At 38.4% G+C, this 27,885-nt stretch overlaps 1 protein-coding gene across 4 annotated transcripts in view; it reads left to right on the top strand.

The window, feature by feature from the left end:
- LOC144980698 (uncharacterized) overlaps window positions 1-27,885 on the top strand; it is a 120,059-nt gene that overhangs the window by 29,881 nt on the left and 62,293 nt on the right. For 2 of the 4 annotated variants that reach the window (XR_013646932.1, XM_078928393.1), the window contains exons 1-2: window positions 14,199-14,269; window positions 24,456-25,653. The exons of the other annotated variants lie outside the window; for them this stretch is intronic. Coding sequence is in view for 1 of the 2 variants with exons in the window: in XM_078928393.1 (XP_078784519.1) it covers window positions 24,769-25,653 (885 nt within the window). In the remaining variant the exon portion in view is untranslated. Of the gene's footprint in view, window positions 1-14,198; window positions 14,270-24,455; window positions 25,654-27,885 lie in introns of those variants that run through there. 4 annotated transcript variants of the gene reach the window in all.

The raw sequence follows: 27,885 nt of genomic DNA, 5'->3' as shown, positions 1-27,885 counted from the left end.
TGTCTTCTGACACTTTTCTACTCTCTATCGTCTCCCTGGATAATGACTGATGTATTAAAGTTTTTACTGTATTAAAAAAAAAAATGTTGAAGAATAGTTTTTATCCCGAAACGTTCCGTTTTTTTTTCTTCTAAGCGGTTATATATTTTTTTTGGGGTGCATTACCCACAAATAATTACACACATACTTACGCACAAACACATACATATTTATACACACTCCCACACATCCAAATACACAAACACAACCACTCCTACGGTGAACGGTGCAATCGCACGCAATCAAGAACAATAAGCATAAAAATACATACTCCCACAATAAATGGACGCATGCCCACTAACATACACACACACACACACACATCAAACACATAACAAACACACACAGACAGACACACACACGCACACACACATCTATCAGACGCATAACAAACACACACACACAGACAGACACATACTCTCTCTCTCACACAAACACACACTCACACACACACACACACACACATCAATCTCTGGCATCGTATGGAATGAATGACGTAGTCATCAATAATACTCGGGGGTCGATGACTCATCCCTTGTTGTGATCGGGTATGAGTCATCTCTCTCTGATTGTGGTGTGGTGGGATTGGTTTGGGGTAGGGGGTGCTGGTGGTGATGGTGGTGGGAGGGGGGGGGGTATTGGATCGATATACATCGACATAGCCACAAACACACATACGCACGCACGCACGCACACGCACACACAAACACACTGTCTCTCTCTCACACACACACACAAACACACACATTGTCGTTAATATTTGTGTCTCACGATAAGCTACGGATTTTTACTTCTGCGGCTTAAAGCTTTGTGGTCTAGCGGTACGACACTCTCCGTGGGAACTGTAGGCCCCTGATTCGAATCCTGCTGTTGTTTGGCGCAAAGTTAAGTCCTTGGGGGGTGGGGGGGGGGGGAGGAATTAAAAAATAAAACTCAATACTCCACATTCACATTTTCTCACCGTATACGGGTGTAAAATGAGTACCTAACTGCTAACATTGGGTATTGATCGGTATACATCGACATGGCCACAAACACAGACACAGACACACACACACACACATGCACACACACAAACACACACATTGTCGTTAATATTGGTGTCTCACGATAAGCTACGGATTTTTACTTCTGCGGCTTAAAGCTTTGTGGTCTAGTGGCACGACACTCTCCTTGGGAACTGTAGGCCCCTGATTCGAATCCTGCTGTGGGTGGCGCAAAGTTAAGCCCTTGGGGGAAAAGAAAAAAAAACAAAAAAAAAAAAACCCCAACAACTCTATACTCCACACTCACATTTTCCCTCGTACACGGGTGTAACATGAGTACCTAGCAGTTAACGGCGTTGTATCTGTCGAAAAAAAAAACCCCAACCCAATGAACAAATAATAAAGTGCCTAACAGACGTCATGTTATGTCTTGTAATCTACATTTTAAGTGTTATGTTGGATTTGGAACCCCTGTAAAGCCCTTTGAGCACATTTAGTGGACACTACGCCATATTAAACACCCTGAATGGCTATTCCTATAGATTGTACACATCGAGTGGATATTGCCCCTTATAAAAGTTCAATTTTATTTTTCCTCGTATGAACTGAAGATCGTTAAGGACGCGACTTTCCTCTTCTTCTCGTTTTATTTCCTATCTTCTCTTCGCTTCTTTCAACAACAAAAAAGCCTCTCCTAAAAAGAATAATTGAGCTTTATATAGCGCAATATCCACTAAATGTGCTCAAAGCGCTTTACAAGGGATCCCTGGTTGACAGCAACATTTAACATATAGGACGGGACATGCCGCCTGTTAGGCAATATTACAATTATTCGGACTAAGACAATACTGTTAACGGCCAGGTACTCATTTTACACCTGAGTACGGTGAGAGTAAAGAGCCTTTTCCAAGGACTCAACTATGCGCCGAGCGCGAGGCTCCAACCCAAGACCTTCCGATCCGAAAGCGAGTGTCATACCACAAGACCACATAGCTCCTCTGTGGTTCTCTTCCCCTTCTTCCTTACTTCTATCCACTCCATTTTCTCCCCGGCTGTTTTATTTCATTATGCCTTTACTCGAGTCATCTTTTTTCCCCTTTAACTCATTCAACCCTAACACCGACTATATCCGTAGATTACCCGGGTTACTTTTACCCCATGCCTATTTGTTACATTTTTCTGAGACAAATTATAGGCATATTATCAAAGCAAATGTTTTTAGATTTTACATGTTAATGGTAGTTGAATAAAACTATCTATGTACATACTCATTTTTAATACTTTTTTTTTCCAATTTTGAAAAGTAGCAGAAATCTCTAGGATTGAGTGAGTTAAACAAACTCCTCTCCTTTACTTTTCTCTCCATCTTCTTCACTCTGTCCATCCTATCACCCCCCTGACTGTTTCATTATGACTTCAACTAGAGCCCTATCTTTGCTTCTTTTAACAACTCATCCCCTTTACTTTTCTCTCCCTCCTTTCCAATTCTGTCCATCCTGTTATCTCCCTGACTGTTTCATTATGACTTCAACTAGAGTCCTATCTTTGCTTCTTTTAACAACTCATCCCCTTTACTTTTCTCTCCCTCCTTTCCAATTCTGTCCATCCTGTTATCTCCCTGACTGTTTCATTATGACTTCAACTAGAGTCCTATCTTTCCTTCTTTTAACAACTCCTCCCCTTTACTTTTCTCTCCATCTTCTTCACTCTGTCCATCCTATTACCTCCCTGACTGTTTCATTATGACTTCAACTAGAGTCCTATCTTTGCTTCTTTTAACAAACTCCTCCCCTTTACTTTTCTATCCATCTTCTTCATTCTGTCCATCCCATTATCTCCCTGACTGTTTCATTTGGACTTCACTAGAGTCCTATCTTTCCTTCTTTTAACAACTCCTCCCCTTTACTTTTCTCTCCATCTTCTTCACTCTGTCCATCCTATTACCTCCCTGAATGTTTCATTATGACTTTACTAGAGTCCTATATTTGCTTCTTTTAACAAACTCCTCTCCTCTACTTTTCTCTCCATCCTTTCCCATTCTGTCTATCCTATTATCTCCCTGACTACCTATAATATTATTACTACCACACTGGGGTCTTAAGTGCTCGAAGGCAATGCTTGTCAACCTTTTATCATAGACTTCATTTATCATAGACATGTAATCGACTTCTTTTATCATAGACTTCTTTTATCATAGACATGTAATAGACTTCTTTTATCATAGACATCTTTTATCATAGACATATTTTATCATAGACATATTTTATCATAAACATCTTTTATCATAGACAATATTTTATTATAGACTTCTTTATCAATAACATCCTTTATAATAGGCATCTTTTATCATAGAACTCTGATATCATAGGCTTCTTTTATCATAGATTATTTTATCATTGATATATCATTGACATATTTTATCAAAGGCCTCTTTTATCATTATATACTTCTTTTATCAAAGACATCTTTTATCATAGACATATCATAGCTCTCTGATGTCATAGACCTCTTTTAACATAGACTTCTTTTATCATTGACATCTTTTATAATAGGCATATTTTATCATAGAATTATCATAGATCTCTTTTATCATAGACTTCATTTATCAAATGCATCTTTTATCATAGACATATCATAGACTTCTTTTATCAAAGACATCTTTTATCGTGGGAATCTTTTATCATGGAATTATGATAGATCTCTTTTATCATAGACTTCATTTATCATTGACATCTTTTATCAAAAACATCTTTTATCAAAGACTTATTTTACCGTAGACTTCGTTTACTAGCTGGATGACCTCCCAGCATTGCATGAGTTCCCTGACGAAGCCAGGCCTCCTAGTTTTATATTTTCTTTGACGTTTGAAAGGGCAAACCGTTTTTAAAAAGATATCATCTCAACCTTTTATTTGCGCTGAGATAACATTTAAGTGTCACATAAGCCGCAAAACGCATAAAAACTCATAAGAAATCCAAAGAAACTAATCAGTTAAATGAATTGACTTTAATGAACTTATTAATGTTCGCTTTTTTACCTTCCAAATAATGTAATTATTAATTTATTTGTTTGGTCTTTGTTATTAGTTTGTTTTTTGTTGTTGTTGGTTTTTTTTTTTTGGTTTTTTTTTTTGTTTTTTTTTTTGGTTTTTTTTTTTTTTTTTTTTTTTTTTATGCCATCCATGCTTATGGTTTATGAGTAGTTCTCACTAAACTGTATTAACCAGACCTTAAACGGTCAAGATTACACATAGTTTTATATGTTGGTCCGTTATATTTCCGGATGGCAATGTTGTGAGTTTCTTTGCCAAGCGCACAGCATCTATAGATCATCCCCGTGAACGCGGTGAGTTATAATTTTATAATTACAGTGTAATTGTCATGAAAATGTACGAGTTGTAACAGTTGTGTGTATAGATAGTATGCAGATGACGTCACTCAGGCCTTTGTTATTGTTTTTGCCATCCGCGTTTGTGAGCTGTTCTCACTAAACTGTATTAACCAGACTATAAAAGTTCATGGTTACACAGAGTTTGTGTGTTGGTCCGTTTTACATTCCGGATGGCAATGTTGTGAACTCCTTGGCCAAGCGCATTCTATCTATATGTTGCGTATGTGTGTGTGTGTGTGTGTGTTCCGGGCTGCATGTTTTATTATGTTCGCCACCAAATAACAAAAATACAAAATAACTGTAGTTCAATCTACAGATTCCAAGGTAAAAATCAGAGGATGTGGAAATGTCAACACGTCATTCAATGTCAGCTTGTTGGGAGTTGTAGAGCCACGTGTGTGTGTGTGTGTGTGTGTGTGTGTGTGTGTGTGTGTGTATATAGATACATAGATAGTTCGAAGTTGACGTCGCTCAGGTCTTTGTTATTGTTTTTTGCCATCCGCGTTTATGAGTAATTCTCACTGTAACTGTATTATCCAGACTACAAAAATTCATGGTTACACAGAGTTTTGTGTGTTGGTACGTTATACTTCCGGATGGCAATGGTTTGAGCTTCGAAGTCAAGCGCATACTATCTATCTACATATATATATATATATGTATATATATATATATATATATATATATATATATATGTTACATATGTGTGTGTGTGTGTGTGTGTGTGTGTGTGTGTGTGTGCATATTTTGACTACTCTAATCAGTGAGATCTGTCAGACCAACCACAACAAACCTCGTTGGGAGTTGAAAACAAATCGTAGCGTGGAATGGAAATTTTGGAAAGCCAAGAGTCTTGATGGGCAGAGTGAGCGGACAGTTGTTCCCTATGGGGGCGATCTTTATTCAACTTTTTGATGGGATCCGTTTATGTAAAATACTTACCTGTTCTGCCTTCCAGATCAGTCATACCTACACACAAAATGAAAGTCTGGTTGTGATCATTATTTGTGTTGTGCGTTTGTGTAAAGGTACGATTGATCTGTGCTGCAACCTTTGACATTTATAGATAGAACGAAGTTAACGTCACTCATGACTTTGTTATTGTTTTTTGCCACCCATGTTTACGAGTAATTCTCACTTAACTGTATTAACCAGACTATAAACGTTTAAGGTTACACATCGTTTTGTGTGTTCGTCCTTTATACTTCCAGATGGCAATGTTGTGAGCTTCTTAGCCAAGCGCATACTATCTATAGTCTGGTTGTGAGAATTACAATGAGAGATGAATGTCCGACTGGTTGTCCAGCACTTTATCATTCTGATTTCTTTTGTAAATCACACAATTTAAAGAAATTTGTTTTATTATAACTATAAAAACGTGACACTGTGTTGTGGAGTTCATTGTGCTGATCAATATTATGCATAGAATGTATTTTTTTTTTACTTTCTGTTTGAGTAAAAAAAAAAAAAAATATTTCTGTGTTTGGTGGGTATGAAATCTTGGGGAAAACTCTGAAAATGGCCTACAACACAGTGTCACGTTTTTATAGTTATAATAAAACAAGTTTCTTTAAATTGTGTGATTTACAAAAGAAATCAGAATGATAAAGTGCTGGTTGGATCGTAAAGAATGTGACGATTTACCTATGGTTGGTAAGGAGAGGGTTAAGTAAAATACTAACAACATCCGCCAACCAAATTAAACATACCAACACCCAAAAGTGTGTTTATCCTTCAAGGTTTATAATCTGATTGATATAATTTAGTGAGAACTAAACACTAACACTAACAAGCTGTCTAAATATTTATAACAAATAGCTGAATGACGTCAACTTCGTTCCTTCTATATTTAGAATGAAGTTGACGTCACTCAGGTCTTTGTTATTGTTTTTTACCATCCACGTTTATGAGTAATTCTCACTAAACTATATTAACCAGACTATAAACGTTTAAGGTTACACATAGTTTTGTGTGTTGGTTCGTTATATTTCCGGATGGCAATGTTGTGAGCTTCTTAGCCAAGCGCACACTATCTATAGATAGAAAGCACTTGGCTAAGAAGTTCACAACATTGCCATCCGGAAGTATGACGAATCAACGCACAAAACTGTGTGTAACCATGAACGTCTATAGTCAGGTTAATACGGTTTAATGAGAATTACTCATAAACGCGGATGGCAAAATACAATAACAAAGAACTGAGTGACGTCAACTTCGAACTATCTATAGACTCCATTTTTGTTGAGCTCATCATATGATCGGGTTGGGAAAGCGATGAGAACGCTTACTTATTAAGTTTCAACAAGAGATGAAGTGAGTAGAAAAGTGCCAGAAGACAATAGAGAATAAAAACTTTTTCGCGGCGGTGATGGGGGTTTGAACCCGCGACCTTATTGGTACGACAACTCCGCCTGGCCGGTGAGAGCGTGACTCTACCGTATTATTAAGTTTCCTTCGTTTCGATTCAGATTGTGTACACGTGAGAAGTTGAGATAATATTCCCCCGTGATATTATGCCAGTTTGTATTTTTAGGATTATGTACATTGTCTCAATACCCCCCCCCCCCCCCCCCACGCCCAATGGCCCCCCAATCCCCAGCATACCTTGTATAATAATAATAATAATAATAATAATAATAATAATAATAATAATAATAATAATATCATCCATCATCCATTATAGTACAGGGCTATGTCCAACCACCGTGAAAATAACTGTCGTGTCCAGAACTCTGAAAAAATGTGACCCTTCGCCTCGAAATGGTATTAAGTCGGGTTAGTTAAGGTGTTGAAAATTGAATTTATAGCCAGAAATATCAGTTTTATAATGTTTTCCTCCTCTGGATACACGTTTATGCTCGTCGGAGAAGTATTTCATGAGGTCGGTCATGGAAATAATGGCGACTGTTGAATGTTGAACCCTATTGAACACCTCTCGTTTAGTGATCTGAAAACAAATACAAAGAGCCGAGTGACGTTATGACCGGGGTGGGGGGGGGGGAGCAAGGTATTCCCACAAATTTTAACCAATCAGAGTATTCCCTGTCATAATAGGTCAGGGAAATTCTACTCTTCCGGTTCCAAATTATTTTGGAAGTGTGTATGTTACCAGTCCTTCGGATGACTAATAATGAATATGTTATAATATATTGAATCATAAGGTGGCATGACTATTTTAATAGCAGGATGTATAGTGTTTAGGCAGATTCCATCCATCCATCCATCTGCCTATTTATTGTCTATCTCTCTCTGTTTGTCTGTCTTTCTGACTGTTCGCCAATTTGTCTCGCCTGTTTGTCCACCTGCTTTTTCCATGCCTAAAGAAAAACATTCTTCTGTTTTATTCTATTTTCAATCAACTATTCTTTATCACATCTCACCCCCCCCCCCCTCCTTTCCCCGCCACCCCCATTTCATCCCTTCTTCCTTCCCCCTCCACTCACAACTTCCCCCTCTCTACTCACCATAATCTCTCCCTTACTCAAAACTCCTTCCATCCCGGATCTCTCCCTCCTCCCCCCACCCCCACTCCTTTCCTTCATCACTCCCTCCTCCTCCCTCCTTTTCTTTGATCACCCCCCCCCCCCCTGCCCCCCACCCCCGGTCCGACCGTATAATATAATTCCATCCCAACACGAATGTAACACCTTCTTCTTCTCCTCCTGAATGAAGAATGTAACACCAAATAATTTTATCACCCCGAGCCTATCTGCTCTCGGCATTTTACAGACACCTGACTAGAATTTACATCTGGTGATAGCACGTCGTCATAAAATATGATTTACGAGGCTGGTTGGAGAGCACTTAAGAGTTTTGTTTTTTTTTCTCTTTGTAAGTTTGTTTGTTTTGGGGATTTTTTATTTCTTTATTTAATTCACATTTAAATTTTGCTAACAGGAAATTGCGCTAAGGTTGGGGTTTTGAAAGGTGTGTGTGTGTGTGGGGGGGGGGGGGGGAGTTATCAATGGGTTTCCAAGTATTTCTTGATAGTGGGGTTGTTGTGTGACTGGAATTTCTTTTTTATTGATGCTCTGCGTTTAGGTAAAAAAAAAAACAACACATGACTTCCGCCTGCCGGATATAACGTACCAACCAACCCACAGAACAATGTGTAACCTGGAACGTGTATAGATAGTATGCGCTTGGCTTAGAATCTCACAACATTGCCATCCGGAAGTATAACGGACCAACACACAGAACTACTTGATCGTTTATAGTCTGGTTAATACAGTTTAGTGAGAATTACTCGTAAACATGGATGGCAAAAATACAATAACAAAGAACCTGAGTGACGTCAACTTCGTTCTATCTATAGTCTGATTTAGTGAGATTTACTCATAAAAATGGTCGGATAAAAACATTTTGAAGACACATTTTGAAAGACAAACCGGAAATAGTTAAACCACTATACATCATCAGTCACACAAAGAGCTATACATCTACATCTAATGCAATCATCCCCCCCCCCCCCCCCCCCCACACACACACACATACACCGCCTGCCGCCCCTGTCTCCCATCACTTCATTGACGCGTATGACCCTTGACCCACACGTAAGATGAGTACACTTCACTTGCAGGCTAGTACTACTACTACAAGTGGATTGACTCACGCTGTGTGACGTCATCATATCTACACCATTATAGTATTGATAGGTAATTGAAACCATGTGGCCTCCACAAGCCTTGCAGACTTACAACATGGAATGGGGTGGGTTGAGGAAGGAAGCCGCGCGGGGTGGTTGGGGGGGGGGGGGGGGGGGGGGGGTTATGGAAGTTGTAAGCAGACCTGTCTTGTGCTACGAAAAATTCGTAGTACAACGAATTTTTGGCTCCAGTTACAGAACAACATTCACTTCTTTAACTCAATAAATCTTGTTGAAAAGGAACGTTTAGTTTTTTTAGATCCTATATAGGGAATGAGATTAGCGGAAGAGTAGCGTAGATTAGCGGAAGAGTAGCGTCCCTTGATTGGACGTCACCCATAGTCTGTGACGTCACCGGCGAAAAGTTATTAGAGAGAGAACGTCATGTTGGTTGTGCGCATGCGTCTCTCGTCCTCGCTGGAGGACGAGAGACGCATGCGCACAACCAACATGGCGTTCTCTCTCTAATAACTTTTCCGCCGGTGACGTCACAGACTATGGGTGACGTCCAATCAAGGGACGCTACTCTTACGCTAATCTCATTCCCTATTGAGGACTTTGGAGCATTGTTGATCATGTTGGGCAATATTTCTATAGCTATTTAACCCTCTCCTTACCGATCCTTTTCAGTATTTTCCCAAAATGGCAGGCAGGCTTTCCCAGCAGAAAAATTGATTTTTAAAAACTCAAACAAGCTCTCTACAAAAGAATTTTATGTTATTATTAATTAAACAAAAATCACTCTTCAAAGTTTGTGATGTACAAAATAAATCTGAATAAGAAAAAATGTATATTGTGTCGTAACAAATGTGACGATTTTGCTGTAGGTGGTAAGGAGAGGGTTAACACTCTCCTTACCACCTGCAGCAAAATCGTCACATTTGTTTAAAAATTCAGATTTATTTTGTACATCACAAACTTTGTTTAATTAATAAGAACATAAATATGTTTTTGTAGAGAGTTTGTTTGAGTTTGTTTCTTTTTTTTAAAAAACAATTTTTCTGCTGGTTAAGCGGCCTGCCATTTTGGGAAAATACTGTAAATGATTGGTAAGGAGAGAGTTAAAGTGACTTTTTATTAACTCCCTTGGATACTATGAATTTTTGAAACTCCGAGCAGGCAGCTCTTATTGCCAGGATCATCATCATCATCATCATCATCATCATCATCATCATCATCATCATCATCATCATCATCATCATCATAATCATCATCATCATCATCATCTTTGCGTTCAGTTCGGGGTTTGTTTTTTTGTCTCGGTCTTTTCTACGCATGTGCGCATTAAACTGGCATCCCCAGAGTGGTTATTTCCTTATCAATGAATCTGTATGCTGTGTGTATAATGTGATAGACATGCGTACGGGTATGTAATAGACATAATGTGTGTATATGCTGTGTGTTTGTGTGTGTGTGTGTGTGTAATAGACATGCGTGTGTGTGTGTGTGTGTGTGTGTCTGTTGTTATCATTAGAGGACCTGCTGATGTGGAATCAATATAAACATGTACTCTCATCATACTCCCACAAAACACATCATCATCATATTCGTTTTTGGTCCAAAAATCAATTAAATTCAGTTCCAAATATCGATCAATTAAAGTAACCCCAACCAAGTTGTCCAAAAGTCTGGAACCTGACACAGTGGGAAACTTCTCGGTTTGATTTTTTTTTTTGACTAGATATCTAGTTGAGGATTAGATTATTTCAATCAATAGACCTCAATGAATTAGAATTTTCTAGCCAAATATGAAAATAAGAGTTTTGTCGGAGTATGGCTGTAGCTACTCTCTCGTACTCTTGAAAAAAAGACGTATATTTAGCATTTTGGCCATAAAACTCGTTCTTCATTCATTCATTATCGATCGATCAAAATGCTCCCTCATCTTGAAAAAACTCTCAAACCTGGGACTTCACGAAACTCTCCCCCCCCCCAACCCCCTCTTACCATCACCACCACGATTTCCGTACGTGTTAATGATGACTTAATTCCCCCCCCCCCCAACCCCTCCATTACCACCACTATTTTACATACGGGATGATAATGATGATGATGACTTAATGGGTTTTTCTTCCCATAGATTTACACAACACTTCAAGATGTGCACTGAACACAAAAATTTCCTTTTGGATGAATAAAGTACATTATTATTATTATTATTATTATTATTATTATTATTATTATTATTATTATTATTATATTATTATTATTATTATTATTATTATTATTATTAGTATTATTATTATTATTATTATTATTATTATTATTATTAACACACTTTCTATTGAACGCAAAATTTTGACTAAATACACAGCACTCGTGCACCTGAATACTTAGTAATCAATTCTCTTCCACACCACCAGACACGACATCCACACACATCCCTCATCCTGACCTGCAGACACAACACAACTCCCATGCCAATATTTGACATTACTCACACTGGGGTTAATCATGTGTCATAATCCTAACTCACCCAATCCCATCCATCAGGTGTGAATCTCAGTTCACTACTTAGACTCGACACCTTCTTTGTTTCAAGTTTAGCCACCTCAACAGTAAATGTCAAACTTTGGTTTATTTTATAGATTTCTCAGACAATAAATATAGTTTATACACAAGACAGAATATCAAAATCCCACATGGCTAGTCGTATTTACTAGTACGTCTATCCCGACATATATGTATGTATATATATATATATATATATATATATATATAATATATATATATATATATATATATAGAGAGAGAGAGAGAGAGAGAGAGAGAGAGAAAGAGATAGATAGATAGATAGATAGATAGATAGATAGATAGATAGATAGTATGCGCTTGGCTAGGAAGCTCATAACATTGCCATCCGGAAGTATAACGGATCAACACACAAAACTCTGTGTAACCATGAACTTTTATAGTCTGGTTCATACCGTTTAGTGAGAAGTACTCATAAACGTGGATGGCAAAAAACAATAACAAGGACATGAGTGACGTCATCTACGTTCTATCTATAAAGATATTTATGAGTGTTGGTGGGTACTTGTAGGTACGAGAGTGCTCGATAATGTTGGTTAGAGCTACTATAGAATATAAATGGAGTCACTCACTTATTTATGGCCGAAACACACGTTTCTGTGGTCTCCATCCACATCGTCATTCGGTATATTATGTCCGGACCACAGAGTTCTACTAATACTAGTGTTACGGTAGACTTCTGTGGTCCGGACATAATATACCGACTAACGACGTGGATGGAGACCACAGAAACATGTGTTTCGGCCATAACTAAGTGAGTGACTCCATTTATATTTTATATTATATAGGGATATGTTGTTTTCTGAACGGAAGGCCTAGGGTTCGAGTCCCGCTCTCAGCAGCGGTTTGTTGAAGTCAATGGAAAAGGCTTCTTTAATCATATTTTCTCTCACCTTATTGAGGTGTAAAATGGGTGTATAGGCGTTAAAAGCGTTGTCTCTGTCGGCAAAAAAAATAAAAAAATTATTTGCAACATTGCCACACACCACACAAAATCCACACATACACATACCACACACACACACACGCTCACACACACTCACACACCGCACACACATACACACACACCACACAAACACACACACACGCCATACTAATACACACACCACATACCACACTTGTATACAATCACACACTGCACATACATACACCACTTAAAATAAAATGTTATGATAAATACCCAATACACACAGACTCACACACACATACACACTAAACACACACACACACACACACACACAGAGAGAGAGAGAGAGTGAGAGAGAGAGAGAGAGAGAGAGAGAGAGAGAGAGAGAGACATTACATCACATCATTTTTTATGTAGAAAACGGTAACTGTAAACAAAACTCTACGATATATGTAATAGTTATTAAATTCTTGTAGCAAGCACTAGACGTCTCGCTGCTATCGCTGTGAGCTTTAACTGACTTTCACTAACAAAACATCTCGTCTTATTTCTTGACAGAAAACTTTTCCATTATAATAATACTATCTACATGAATATCCCAAACTTGTCAAACAAACCTTAAACTCGACCCTTCAAAGTAGTCTCAGGTTTGATGCTTTTTGACAAACTGACATGGTATCTTGATCTTTCATGTATGAAATAATAATAATAATAATAATAATAATAATAATAATAATAAATGATAATAATAATAATAATGATAATAATAATAATAATAATAATAATAATAATAATAATAATAATAATTAATAATAATAATATAATAATAATGATTTGATAATAATGATAATTATTATTGTTATTTTCATCATCATCATCATAATCATCATCATCATCATCATCATTATTATTATTATTATTGTTATTATTATTATTATTATTATTATTATTATTATTATTATTATTATTATTATTATTATTATTATTATTATTATTATTTCTGTATTTCATAAAACAAAACAAAAATGTTGGCGCATTTCACAAGTCTCATAAATAATAATATATTTCTGGCTGTAAATTCAATGTTCATCATCTAAACCTTTTCCGATATGATACCACCGTCTAAAGACGATGTGTCACATATAGGATATTTTGTCATTGCGGGGTCATATCATGGTATAAATAGGTTTATGAGGAGACGAAAGGTTGTAGATTGGATGGAGGGGGTTATGATGTAGGGGTTAACGCATTCCCGCTATGGTGGTGGTGGTGGAATGGCGGCGGCGGGATAGAAGCGTGAGAAAAACAGAACAAGGTAATAAAATCTTCACCTTTACACACGCTCACACACACACACACACAGACACACACACATACATATATACACACACGATGCGATGCATATTTACTGTGATGGTGAGCGGTGTGGAGTGATTTCTCTCGTATTAAGTGTGTGTTTGTGTGTGTGTGTGTGTACGAGTGTATGTATACGTGTGTGTGTGTGTGTTCGTGTAATTGTGAGTGAGTACTAATGGAATGGAAGCAAACGATGGCACGGCCTGCTCCTGCTCTCTTAGTTTATCCACAACGTAACTAGCTGTCGAGCATCGCGTGTGAAGATGTGATTGTGTGTGTGTGTGTGTGTGTGTGAGGGAGAGAGAGAGTTGTGTCATTGCTAGTCAATGTACAGTGAGTCAGAGACAGACACACAGAGAGAGAGAGAGAGAGAATGACGTTATTTCAAAGAAAACCTAACACATTCTAAAGCAGGTCCTACAGCCTATATAGTATCTAGTCATAAAACATTAGGATATTATTGTAGAATGAGTCGGCATTTATTATTGACATCGGTGTGATTATTATTGTTGTTGTTGTTATTGTGTTCAAGTCTATTCGGATAACCTGTGGGAGTATGTATTTATTATTTCAAAGCCAGCGGCAACTACAATTATTGAATTATTCTGTGTGAGAGAACTGACTTGTGGTCATTTGTGTTATATAATAATAATAATAATAATAATAATATAATAATAAATATAATAATAATAAATAAATATAATAAAATAATAATAATAATAGTGATGATAATTCGTATGTGTGGATTTTATATTTTATAAACACAATGGCGAAAAATAGGTGTGACCTGATCACAGCAGAGCAGGAAAGAATGAATTAACAAACGGGTTGATAGATTATGAATAAATAAATTTATGAATAATTAAATAAATAGGATACTTGGCAAGATAGATTAGTACCTAAATAATAATAATAATAATAATAATAATAATAATAATAATAATAATAATAATAATAATAATAATAATAATAATAATAATAAAATAATAATATTATTATATCTTTATTGTCCCCAAAAAAGTGGCAATTTATCATTTGGTTACACATTTATAACAATACAATATTGACATAGACACACTCACACAAGAAATAAGGGTATATAAACGTGTAATATTTATTATAACTTTATTTTTCCCTTCGTCTTAAAGAGTTTATTTAGCGATCTCTAGATTTTAGTTTTACATCTCATTGTTGTTTGTTATCTTGTATTCAAATGATTCAATTGATTGATTGGTTGTTTTTCCAGCTAAACCACATATAATTGGGCGCCAATCGCTGTAGGGATGTTTACAGAGAGTTTGGGGTGCTTGTTGGAGCTACTCACTGTTACTAAAAATATCTTATCTGCAAAAGGTCAAGATTAAGTTGAGGCCTTATTATATACTTCAATGTTTCTCTCTCTCTCTCTCTCTCTCTCTCTCTCTCTCTCTCTCTCTCTCTGTGTGTGTGTGTGTGTGTATGTGTGTGTATCTGTCCTCCCTCTCTCTCTCTCTCTCTCTCTGTCTATCCTCCTCTCTCTCTCTCTCTGTCTATCTCTCTCTCTCTCTCTCTCTCTCTCTCTCTCTCTCTCTCTACTCTACTCTACTCTTCTCTACTCCTCTTTTCTGTTCTTTTATTTTCAATTCCCTTTTCTCATTCTCTCTCTCTCTCTCTCTCTCTCTCTCTCTCTCTCTCTCTCTCTCTCTCTCTCTCTCTCTCTTCTTCCTCACTTTCGATCTTACCTCCCCCCTCCCCCCCCCCCCTTTTCCACTCGCTTTTCAACTTCTACCCCCTTCTCCCCTCGCCTCCCCCCCCGTAGATTCCATGAGCTCAATTCACCACACTAATTAACAACACACTCGAGTACTGTGGAATGACTTTGTGAATAATTGGGGTTATGATTATAAAAAATATGTCTGTGTCTATGTTTGTGTGTATGTATGAGTGTTTTTGTGTGTGTAAGTGTGTTGGGGAGGGGGGTGAGTAAGTGGGTGGAGGGGCGTGTTATAAATAGAACGAATCACTCGGGTCTTTGTTTGTTTTTTTTTTGCCATCCACTTTTATGAGTAATTCTCACTAAACTGTATTAACCAGACTATAAAAGCTCACGGTTATACAGAGTTTTGTGTGTTGGTTCGTAATACTTCGGATGGAAATGTTGTGAGCTTCTTAGCCAAGCGCATACTATCTATAGAGAGTTCGAAGATGACGTCACTCATGTCTTTGTTATTGTTTTTTGCCATCCGCGTTTATGAGTAATGCTCACTGAACTGTATTAACCCGACTATAAACGTTCATCGATACACACAGTTTTGTGTGTTAGTCCACTATACTTCCGGATGAAAATGTTATGAGCTTCTTAGCCAAGCGCATCCTATCTATAGATAGAACGAAGTTGACGTCATTCAGGTTTTTGTTATTATTTTTTGCCACCCATTTTTATGAGTAATTCTCAGTACATTGTATAAATCAGACAATAAACGTTCAAGGTTACACACAGTTTCGTGTATTGGTCCGTTATATTTCTGGATGGCAACGTTGTGAACTTCTTTGCCAAGCGCACGGCATCTATAGATATTATGTGCTTGGCTAAGGTGTTCACAACATTGCCATCCGGAAGTATAACGGAACAACACACAAAACGTTGTGTAACCTTCAACGTTTATAGTCAGGTCAATAGAGTTTAATGAGAATTACTCATAAACGCGGATGGCAAAAAACAATAACAAAGACCTGAATGACGTCATCTTCGTTCTATCTATAGATAGTATGCGCTTGGCTTAGAAGCTCACAACATTGTCATCCGGAAGTATAACGGATCAACACACAAAACTATATGTAACCATAAACGTTTATATTCTGGTTAGTACAGTTTAGTGAGAATAACTCATAAACGCGGATAGCAAAAAAACAATAACAAAGACTCGACTGACGACAACTTCATTCTATCTATAGATAGTATGCAGATGACGTCACTCACTTTGTTGTTTTGCATCCGCGTTGTAGTCCACAAACTGTATTAACCAGTATAGAGTTCATGGTTAACAGTTTGTGTGTTGGTCCGTTATACTTCCGGATGGCAATGTTGTGAACTCCTTGGCCAAGCGCATTCTATCTATAGAATGATTTGTGTTCGCTATGCAATATCACCCCTATCATTACATGTAAGTTGTTTACATAGAATCATGACACAGATGCCACTTTGGTAAACAAAGAACGATTAAATCCATTCGTTGACAGATGATCAGACGACGAAGATTGCCAGATGCCCCAGAATAAATAGCTTTAGATAGTATGCCCTTGACTAAGAAGCTCATAACATTGCCATAACGGATCAACACACAAAACTGTGTGTATCCATGAACGTTTATAGTCGGGTTAATACAGTTCAGTGAGCATTACTCATATACGCGGATGGCAAAAAACAATAACAAAGACCTGATTGACGTCATCTTCGAAATAGTATGCGCTTGGCTAAGAAGCTCATAACATTGCCATCCGGAAGTATAACGGACCAACACACAAAACTGTGTGTATCCATGAACGTTTATAGTCAAGTTAATACAATTCAGTGAGCATTACTCATAAACGCGGATGGCAAAAACAATAACAAAGACATGAGTGACGTCATCTTCGAACTATCTATAGATAGATAGTATGCGCTTGGCTAAGAAGCTCGCAACATTGCCGTCCGGAAGTATAACGGACCAACACACAAAACTCTGTGTAACCATGAGCTTTTATAGTCTGAATAATACAGATAAGTGAGAATTACTCATAAACGCGTATGGCAAAAAGCAATTAATAACAAAGACCTGAGTGACGTCAAATTCATTATATCTATATAGATAGTACGCGCTTGGCTAAGAAGCTCACAACATTGCCATCCGGGAGTATAACGGACCAAACACACAAAACTCGGTGTAACCATACGTGGATGACAAAAAACAATAACAAAGATACCCGAGTGACGTCAACTTCGTTCCATCTATAGTATGCACTTGGCTAAGGAGTTCACAACATCGCCATCCGGAAGTATCACGGTCCAACACACAAAACTTTGTGTAACCATGATCGTTTATAGTCAGGTTAATGCAGTTTAGTGAGAAGCACTCATAAAAACGTATGGCAAAAAGCAATAACACAGACCTGATTGACGTCAGTTTCATTGCAAAGACCTGATTGACGTCAGTTTCATTCTATCTATAGATAGTATGCGCTTCTGGTTAATACAGTTTAGTGAGAATTACTCATAAACACGGATGGCAAAAGGCAATAACAAAAAGATCGGAGTGACATTAACTTCGTTCTAGATATCTATAATTTAGTAAGTAATAGTCATTAACAGGCCGTCTAAAAATAAAACAGAAGAATTGAGTGACATAAACTTCGTTTCGACTACTCTCTCTCTCTCTCTCTCTCTCTCTCTCTCTCTCTCTCTCTCTCTCCCTCTCGGTCTTCCTGTTTTCCGCTTGTTATCGTGTGTCCACTTTTGGATTTGACTTGGGGGTGAAACGACTCCAAGTGAATTTTTCTATTTTTCTTCTTTTTTTTTTCCCGCCTTATGGGCGAATATTTTTCCTCTAATCTGGACTCTTAACGAGTTGACTGTCCTACTCTGGAAAGGCGCGTATTGAGCATTTAACCACAGCATTTATGTAGCGCAATATCCACTAAACGTGATTGCTCAAAGCGCTTTACAAGGGGGCCCTTGACCAACAATATAGAACGAGACATGACGCCTGTTAGGCGATATTACAATTTTTTTGGGAACAGAGACGACGCTGTTAACGGCCAGGAACTCATTTTACACTTTGAGTACGGTGAGAGAATGTGAGTAAAGGGTTTGTTTTGTTTTTTCTAAGGACTCAACTATGCGCGGAGCCGAGCGAGGATCGAACCCAGGACCTTCCTATCCGAAAGCGAGTGTCATACCACAAGACCACATATTGACTCTTAACCTGTTAATTGTCAATCTCTGGAATGACACGTATTGTATTTTAAAATTTTGCCGGAAAACTTTCCTTCAAATATCGATCGATTTAAATAAAAGAACAATAGATAGATAGAAAGAGGGAGAGAGAGAGAGAGAGAGAGAGAAAGAGAGAGAGAGAGAAAGAGAGAGAGAGAGAGAGAGAGAGAGAGAGAGAGAGAGATGTATTTTACGGGGCCTTGATATTGATATACGATAACTACAAAGAGACATTAAAATATATATATATATAAAGTGAAAAGAGAAATTTAAAAAATCAACAACAAAAAAGAACACACACAGTTTCGGAAAGTGTGTATTTAATTATATTAAGGATGATTATGACATGAGATGTGTGAACGCTTTGACTGATTTTGTTATGTGAGGTATTTCAAATAAAGCTTGTCGATGAATTCCGTGAAATAGGATTCAATAGTCGTAACGTCACTTCCTTCCTAATGACGCATGGTAACTTAGTAACACTGGCTCTAAACTATCGGAACAATGGCGGACGCCCGTATGAAATATTTCTCCGGCGAGCATAAAAGCGTATAAAGAGGGGGGAAAAAACCCATAAATTTGATCATGTTTTGTTTTTAAACATTCTGATCACGAGACATATGAAAAGTTCTAGCCAGCTTGAAGAATAAAAAGTAATAATTTTCTTTGTTTAGAACCAAGATGGCCGCCGTTGCCGGGCGGCGTGACATCAGACTACTGAATCCAATTATGTTACTTAGACTTTTGTTGGTGAGGGCTTATCACCATTCTGAATAATAGTTGAGCGACGTCAGCCTTGTGTTGTCTTATCTATGCCATCTATTTATTATTTTAAAACAAAATTATGCCCTTCCGCCACGACATCATAAGATATCGTCGCCAAGGCATTCCACGGAGGAATATAGATAATTCATCAAACAAGATGTCTGATGTCAACAGGAATCACCCATTTTGTCTAAGTGAGAAAATTGGGGGTTAATAATCTTGCTCAAGGGAAAAAAAACGAAAGTGCCCAAAGCGGGGCTCGAACCTGGGACCTTCCGGGTCACAGTGCAATACCTTAACCACTCGGTCACTTCGCGTATGTATTTAATTATGATATTTCACGACATCATAAGATATCGTCGCCCAGGCATTCCACGTAGGAAGCGGGTGGTTGGATGGGAGCATCACCCTTGAATCATATACCTATGATGTTCGCATGGGTGTACGATCCGATAGTGATGTCGTTTCTTCTTCTCTTTACTAGCCTATCCTGCTTCTTTGGTTTGTGATTGTATTTTTGACAGGGGATATTTTTTTTTTCCTGTAAATCTTCTGCCTGTTTGTTCTTGGTTATTTATAATTTAGCTATCTTTTTGATATCTTTAGGTTATGATTTTGATTTACATTTGTACTATTTTTGTTAGATTGCTTGTTTTTTATGTTTCAGCGGTCTCTCATATAACCTCAATTGTGTTGGAAGAGACCTAAAGCAACAAACAAACAAAACAAACAAAAAAATCCACGTAGGAATATAGATAATCCATCAAACAAGATGTCTGATGTCAACAGGAATCACCCATGTTGTCTAAGTGAGAAAATTGGGGGTTAATAATCTAGCTCAAGGAAAAAAAAAAACGAAAGGGCTCGAACCCGGGACCTTCCGGGTCACAGTGCAATACCTTAACCACTCGGCCACTTCGCGTATGTATTTAATTATGCTATTTGGGATGGTTATGAGACGTGTGAAAACTTTTGACTGATTTTTTGAGGTATTTCAAATAATGCTTGTCGAAGAATTATGTGGAATGATGTTACTTAGATTTTCGTTGGTGAGGGCTTATCACCATTTTGGTTAATGGCTAATAGTTGAGTGACGTCAGCCGTGTGCTGCCTTATCTATTCCATCAATTCATTATAAGGGATAAAAATAATATAATTGATTGTTGTTGATTTATCATGACAGAGAGGATCGTATGAACGTCTGTAACGTTTAAAAAAAACTGTAACATTAAAAAATAAAAAACAACTCAAACACTGTATTGATAGTTCGAAGATGACGTCACACAGGTCTTTGTTATTATTTTTTGCCATCCGCGTTTATGAGTAATGCTCACTGAACTGGTATTAACCAAACTATAAAAGTTCATGGATACACATAGTTTTGTGTGTTGGTCCGTTATACTTCCGGATGGCAATGTTATGAGCTTCTTAGCCAAGCGCATACTATCTGTAGATAGTATGCACTTGGCAAAGAAGCTCACACACATACACTTGGCAAAGAAGCTCACAACATTGCCATCCGGACCAACACACAAAACTATAGATAGTATGCGCTTAGCTAAGAAGCTCATAACATTGCCATCCGGAAGTATAACGGACCAACACACAAAACTCTGTGTAATCATGAACTTTTATGGTCTGGTTAATACAGTTTAGTGAGGATTACTCATAAACGTGGATGGCAAGAAACAATAACAAAGACCTGATTGACGTCATCTTCGTTCTATCTATAAATGGATGCTTTGTGTTTAAATAAAATACTCGCAGAGCCTGTCCGCCAGATAAATTGTACCGACACAAAACTATGTGCAATCTTACTCTAGTGTAACAAATAGAAGGAAGGGAGGGGGGGGGGGGGGGGATTGCACTTTGGCCAAACAATAGAACAGTAGGGGAGGGGGATCGGAATAGAAGGGGAGGTGCGTAATTTGACCAAAGAATTAGGGGGGGGGGGGGGGGGGCAATTTGACCAATCCGCAATAGAGGAGTGCATTTTGGTTATTTTCTAAACGAGGCGAAGCGAGATGTATTGTATAGATGGATTGAAGTTAACGTCACTCAGGTCTTTGTTATTGTTATTGCCATCCATGTTTATAAGTAATTCACGCCAAACTGTATTAACCAGAATATAAACGTTCGAGGTTACACATAGTTTTGTGTGTTGGTTAGTTATACTTCCGGATGGCAATGTTGTGAGCTTCTTTGCAAGCGCATACTATCTATACTGCAAGTAAAATAACAGCGACAGCATCGAGAGTATATTTTCTATTGGCACATTTCATGAGTTGAAATTTCAAAGCAGGAAGTTTGTGTGGAAGGGGGGGGGGGGGGGGGTGCGAGTAAGCGTCGGGGGGAGGTACAAAACTTCTGAAAAAGATTGAAGGTGCGTCTATTTGATACAGTAAACGTTAATAGTCAGATTGACATATTTTAGTAAGTACTAATCACCCAGGCCTCATCTTTATTCATTATCATGCTATGCGTTTAAACAAAACACTCATCCTCATCAGTTCTTCCCGTTTGATCAATGGGACCAACATACAAAAAATTATGTGTAACCTTAGACGTTCGTTGTCCGATTTATAGAATTTATGATAATTTAAGAATCAACTGGCGGTCTAAAAAAAATAGCAGAGGGCCGAATGACGTCAACTATTGCGTGACAAGCATAGCCACCTGAAGTAGCTACTTACGTGTTACCCGAAGCAGTTAGCCCCACAGATCCTGAGCATCACTCAGAATAGGATTCAGTAGTCTGATGTCACGCCGCCCGGCAACGGCGGCCATCTTGGTTCTAAACAAAGAAAATCATTACTTTTTATTCTTCATGCTGGCTAGAACTTTTCATTCCCTTTTCATATACCTTGTGATCAGAATGTGTAAAAGTCAAAACATGATCACATTTATGTTTTTTTTCCCTCTGGATACGCTTTTATGCTCGCCGGAGAAATATTTCATACGGGCGTCCGCCATTGTTCCGATAGTTTAGAGCCAGTGTTACTAGGTTACCATGCGTCATTAGGAAGGAAGTGACGTTAGGACTGTTGAAGAGTATTTTAAAACAAGCGATTGAAAATGTGCATAGTTACGTCAGGTGACGATGTGCAATGGGAGCGATCTATATTCATGTTTTCGTCCAACCAGGTCATCAATCACATGATTTGTTGCTGTCTAACGGTTGGATATTTCTTAACAAATGTAAACACGCTACTTTGTTTACAAATGTTATAAACATACCCATGTGCCAATGACCAATCGTGATGTTAGATATTTAAAAAGCTGTGAACACTTTTCACTAAGTGGGTCACTTTGAGCACATTTTGCAATGTGACCAATGACCTTGAGCACATGGAAAGTTAATATAGATCATGCCCATTCCGCCGTCATCACTGTGTCAAATTATTGTGGTAAATACTTACACACTGTGGGGCTGGCCGTTGCCATTGTAAACTTAGCCTGAGACACACTGACCAAAAAAATGACGTCAAAAGACAAGTCTTTAACCGCAAAAGAAAACAAATCAGGGGTTGTATTCGAACGTTCAACCAATGGGATCACTTGTTTACTTGAGCTCTACTAACGACAACTTACGGGGCGTTGCACAAACCTAAATAATGGCATCAAACTATAAGTCTTTGTGGGTTGTAGCGTGGCCTTCGTAAAGTTATGGCCTGATACTGACCAAAAAATGACGTCAAAATGCCAGTCTTTTACCACAAAAGAAAACAAATCGTGAGTTGTATTCAATAGTTCAACCAATGAAATAACTTGTTTCCATGAGCTCTACTAACGACAACTCACTAGGCGGTGCAAAAACCAAATAATGACGTCAAAATGCCAATCCTTTTGGATTTCAGTATCAGGCTATAAAGTAACGATGGCGACGGTTGTCGTGTCACGCTAAACGTTAACGATGGCTACGGTCAGGCCCACAGACCATAGCCATCGTTTACTTATAGCCTGACATTAGGACCCACAAAGACATAGTTTGACGTCATTTTTAGGTTTTTGCAGCCTCTAATGAGTTGTCGTTAGTTGTGCTCAAGGAAACAAAATGTGACCCGACGTCTCAAAACGGTATTATGTCGGGATGAACCATACAGTAAAATGTCTGATTACAGCTAAACTGGTCAAACATTTGAATTGTTGATATTTAGCATTCTAAAATATGATATCCATTCTCCTCAATAAAGCATAAAAGCTCAACGTCAGTCTGATATTTCTGGCTATAATTTCAATTTTCAGCTTCTTAATCATCCCGACTTAATACTGTTCTGAGGCGAGGGGTAACAAATGATTCCATTGGTTTAGCTATTGAATACAACTCACGATTTGTTTTCTTTTGTGGCCACAGACTTGTCTTTTGACGTCATTTTTTGGTCAGTGTCAGGCTATGAGTTTACGATGGCTACGGTCAGCCAGCCCCACAGATCCTGAGCATCAGACGGAATTTTGACACAAGCGAATGAAAAAGTGCATAGTTATGTCAGGTGACGAGGTGCAAGTCCGTTGTCATCACTGCGTCCAAATATTGTGGTAAATACTTACACACGATGGGGATAATCGCAGCCTTCGTTGACTTATAGCCTGACACCAGGACTTATATTTTGGGGTGAACGATTGAATTCAACTCAAGGTTTTTCTTTGTTTTGTTGTTTGTTTGTTGTTGTTGGTTTTTTTTGGTTTTATTTGTTGTTTTTTGTTTTGATTTGTTTTTTCGTTGTGTTTGTGTGTGTGTGTGTGTGTGTGTGTGTGTTTTGGGTGGTCATGTCGGAGTTGGGGGGGGGGGGAGTATCAGGCTATGAGTTTACGCAGACTACGGACTCATCGCCCAATATTTGTTTATCTTTAAATCTAATATCATTATCATTATTATCACACTAGTCATCAGTTCTTGCTTGACTCAAAGTGTAGGAATCGGACGTGTAGGAATCGGAGACCTTGTACTAAGCGATGACAATATTATAATAATATAATAGTAACGACTCTGTATCATTCTTATTATGGAACTTTTCCCTCTGAAAACTTCAACAACGTGTATAGAGTCCCAGGCAAATTCTTACATTATACCAATGTCCAAATGGAAAGATTCCCTTTGAAAACTTCAACAACGTGAATCGTGTATAGATTCCCAGGCAAATGATCCTTACCATGTGCGACAACAACAGTTTGACGAAATCCTCAAACCCCGATCTCCATGTTTACCAAATTCAAAAAATTCTTCCAATCCAAGGACTCGACGTCATCTACCCACGCCAACACCACCGCCGCTACTGCCGACACCACCACCACTACCCCTGTCAACACCAAACGTGACAGTAACGGAAGTGCCTCCATCTTTGATAGCACCACCAGCACCAGTAGTGGGTTCAGCAGCTTCGGGAGCTCCTCCACCAGTAACTACAGCCTCAACAGCAGTTACCTTTTCTTCCCGTTCAACAACTCCAAAAACCACGCGGACGAGAAAGATAGTCGGAACAAAGCACTCGCCGTCTTCACCTCCACGCCAGCCGTGACGTCATCGTCATGGTCGTCTTCCAACTCTTCCACGTGGTCTTTCTTTGACAGTTCTTCTCATTCGTCCACGTCATCGCTGCTGCAGCAACAACAGAACTACCACAACCGTCATCATTATCAGCATCATAATCAACAGCAGCAGCAGCAGCAACAAAATCCGTCCAGAAAAAAACATCAGCAACCGCAACAACAACAACAACCTGTTAAAACAAAAGCTTCATCTTCCCCTTGGAAATTCCAATTTCGACATTCCAGTAAAATCACATCCCAACCCCCACCTTCCTCATCATCGCCGTCATATCTATGCAACAACAAACCCAGCAGGCACCAAAGGAACACCCAAAAACTTAGCTCAGCTTCCAACAACCCCAGTCCCCCGTTCCTATCCGTCCCACCTCTCGGACTGACGAGGAATTTCATCATGAAACTAAACATTAGCGAGGAAGTGCGGTCATCGCTTCTCCGCCGGGCCCAGGTGGTAGAGGATTTAGATTTAGACTTTTCTGATAGAGATTGTTCTGTTCTCACGGATAGTACATACAGTTACACCAGTGACGTCGCCGAGGTAGGTCCATGCTATAGACATACATAATTACAAGATACACATTGAGCAGTCGAGATTTTTTTCTGCCCCCCCCCCCTTCTCTTTCCACCCAGTAGTGATTGGGTAGCTGGGTCTGTTAGATATGGCGGAACTTACTTTTCAATAGACTAGTGTCCTGTCCAAAGGGTAGCAAACAATTGCAATTAAAAAAGATTTAATTCAACGATTGCAGAATATTTTCGCACTTATTATTGGTGTGAAATATGCTGTAAAAGGCAGCTGATCGGTAATTATAAATAATGTTTTGGTGCGCATGAATACAAATCCAACTTTTTTTTTTTTTTTTTTTGGGGGGGGGGGGGGGGGTCAAAGTTGTCACTCAAGAAGATGGAGAAAAATACGTTATGGTGAATAGAAATACTAATGCCATACAATTTGGTACACGAAATATTAAATAATCTCACTTGGAGAAGTGGAATAAACGTTTTCTTTCATTTCTTTGTATTTATTAAACTCGTTATATTTTTTTTTTTTATTGTGCAATAACACATACTCGCAAGCTCGTAGTGTTATTGGTCACGATAAAAATGACTCGTTTTATAAATACAAAGAAAAGAAAGAATCGTATATGATTATAACACCCCTTCTTCCTGTCTCTAATACGAATACATAAACCATCAAGCTTAAAATGCATTCAAGGCCGCTTTATATAATTGCTTTCGGATGTCAGACCTGCATCTATGTACACGGGAGTTATTCACGATGTGATGTTTTATTATGTTTTTTTTCTGTTGATTTGGTTAATTATGTTTTATTTTTTGTTTGGGTGGGGGGGGGGGGGGGGGGGTCTTGTTTGTTTTTTTGTTTTTTTTGTGTGTTTTTCGTATATTTTGTTGTTTTTGTTTTTGTTTTTTTTGGGGGTTTTTTTTTGTTGTTGTTTTTTTGTTTTGTTTTTGTTTTTTGTTTTTTTTTTTTGGGGGGGGGGGGGTTGGGGTTGGGTTTTGTTTTGTTCTTGTTTTTTTTTGTGGGGTTTTTTTAGGGTTTTTTTCTTTTGGTTCGATTTTTGTTTGGCGGGGGGAGGGGGGGCGGGGGGGGGCGGGGGGTGACATTTTGAATTAAACTAAAAATCTAGTGCTAATCTCGTCTCACGTTAAGATTTAATATAGTATTTTGATATTTTTATCTCTATTAATTTTAACAATGGTTTTTATAGGCAACTCTACAGCTGGAGTTGTTATAATACCGTTTATGAACCTTATTGTATATGCGGGTGGTTGGATGGGAGCATCACCCTTGAATCATATACCTATGATGTTCGCATGGGTATACGATCCGATAGTGATGTCGTTTCTTCTTCTCTTTACTAGCCTATCCTGCTTCTTTGGTTTGTGATTGTATTTTTGACAGGGGATATTTTTTTTCCTGTAAATCCTCTGCCTGTTTGTTCTTGGTTATTTATAATTTAGCTTATGATATCTTTAGGTTATGATTTTGATTGACATTTGTACTATTTTTGTTAGATTGCTTGTTTTTTTGTTTCAGCGGTCTCTCATATAACCTCAATTGTGTTGGAAGAGACCTAAAGCAACAAACAAACAAAAAACAAACCATTGTATATTTCGTAACATCGGAGAGAGCCCCCCCCCCCCCTCCCCCCTCAAATTCAGGCTTCCTCTCGGTCCGAAAATCCAATAAAGGTCAAAATTAAGTTCACCTTATCGTAACGGCTGACCGTGTCATCAGGAGGTCTGAGATTCGATCCCTATGGGACAGCGTGGCTCAACGGTATGGTCTTTGCTTCGTACCCGAAAGGTACCGAGTTCTTCTTCTTCTTCTTCGTTCCCGTCACGTCACATGGTCAGTCCGGTCTGGTGAATGAAGCCCACAGTGGTCCTGAGGTCGTCCTCACTGCCGTACAGCTTCTTTGAGTATGGGGTTGGGTCAGGCCAGAAGTTCCTTCTCAACTGGTTGTACTTTGGACATTCCATTAGGACATGATGTCCATTTTCATTTTCAAGTCCGCAGTCACATTGTCCAGAGGCACCTGCTCTGGACATCCTCCACATATGTTCCTTTAACTGGTTGTGTCCAGTTCTCAGTCTGAAGATGATGTCCTGTTCCTTTCTGTCGAGCACCTTGATTGGGTCATTCATGTTGTATTCTGGGTGCTTCTCTCTCCATCTCTGAGACTGGATAAATTTGGCCATTTTGTTAATTTCTCCTGTTGAGTACATTGGGGAGGGTTGCTGCATG

Source organism: Berghia stephanieae, chromosome 10, assembly GCF_034508935.2.
Source record: "Berghia stephanieae isolate SIO BIC M18660-M18661 chromosome 10, UCSD_Bste_1.3, whole genome shotgun sequence".
In the NCBI taxonomy this organism is placed as follows: domain Eukaryota; kingdom Metazoa; phylum Mollusca; class Gastropoda; order Nudibranchia; family Aeolidiidae; genus Berghia; species Berghia stephanieae.
The sequence above is the reverse complement of the archived record's forward strand: the minus strand, read 5'-3'. Positions and strand labels throughout refer to the sequence as shown.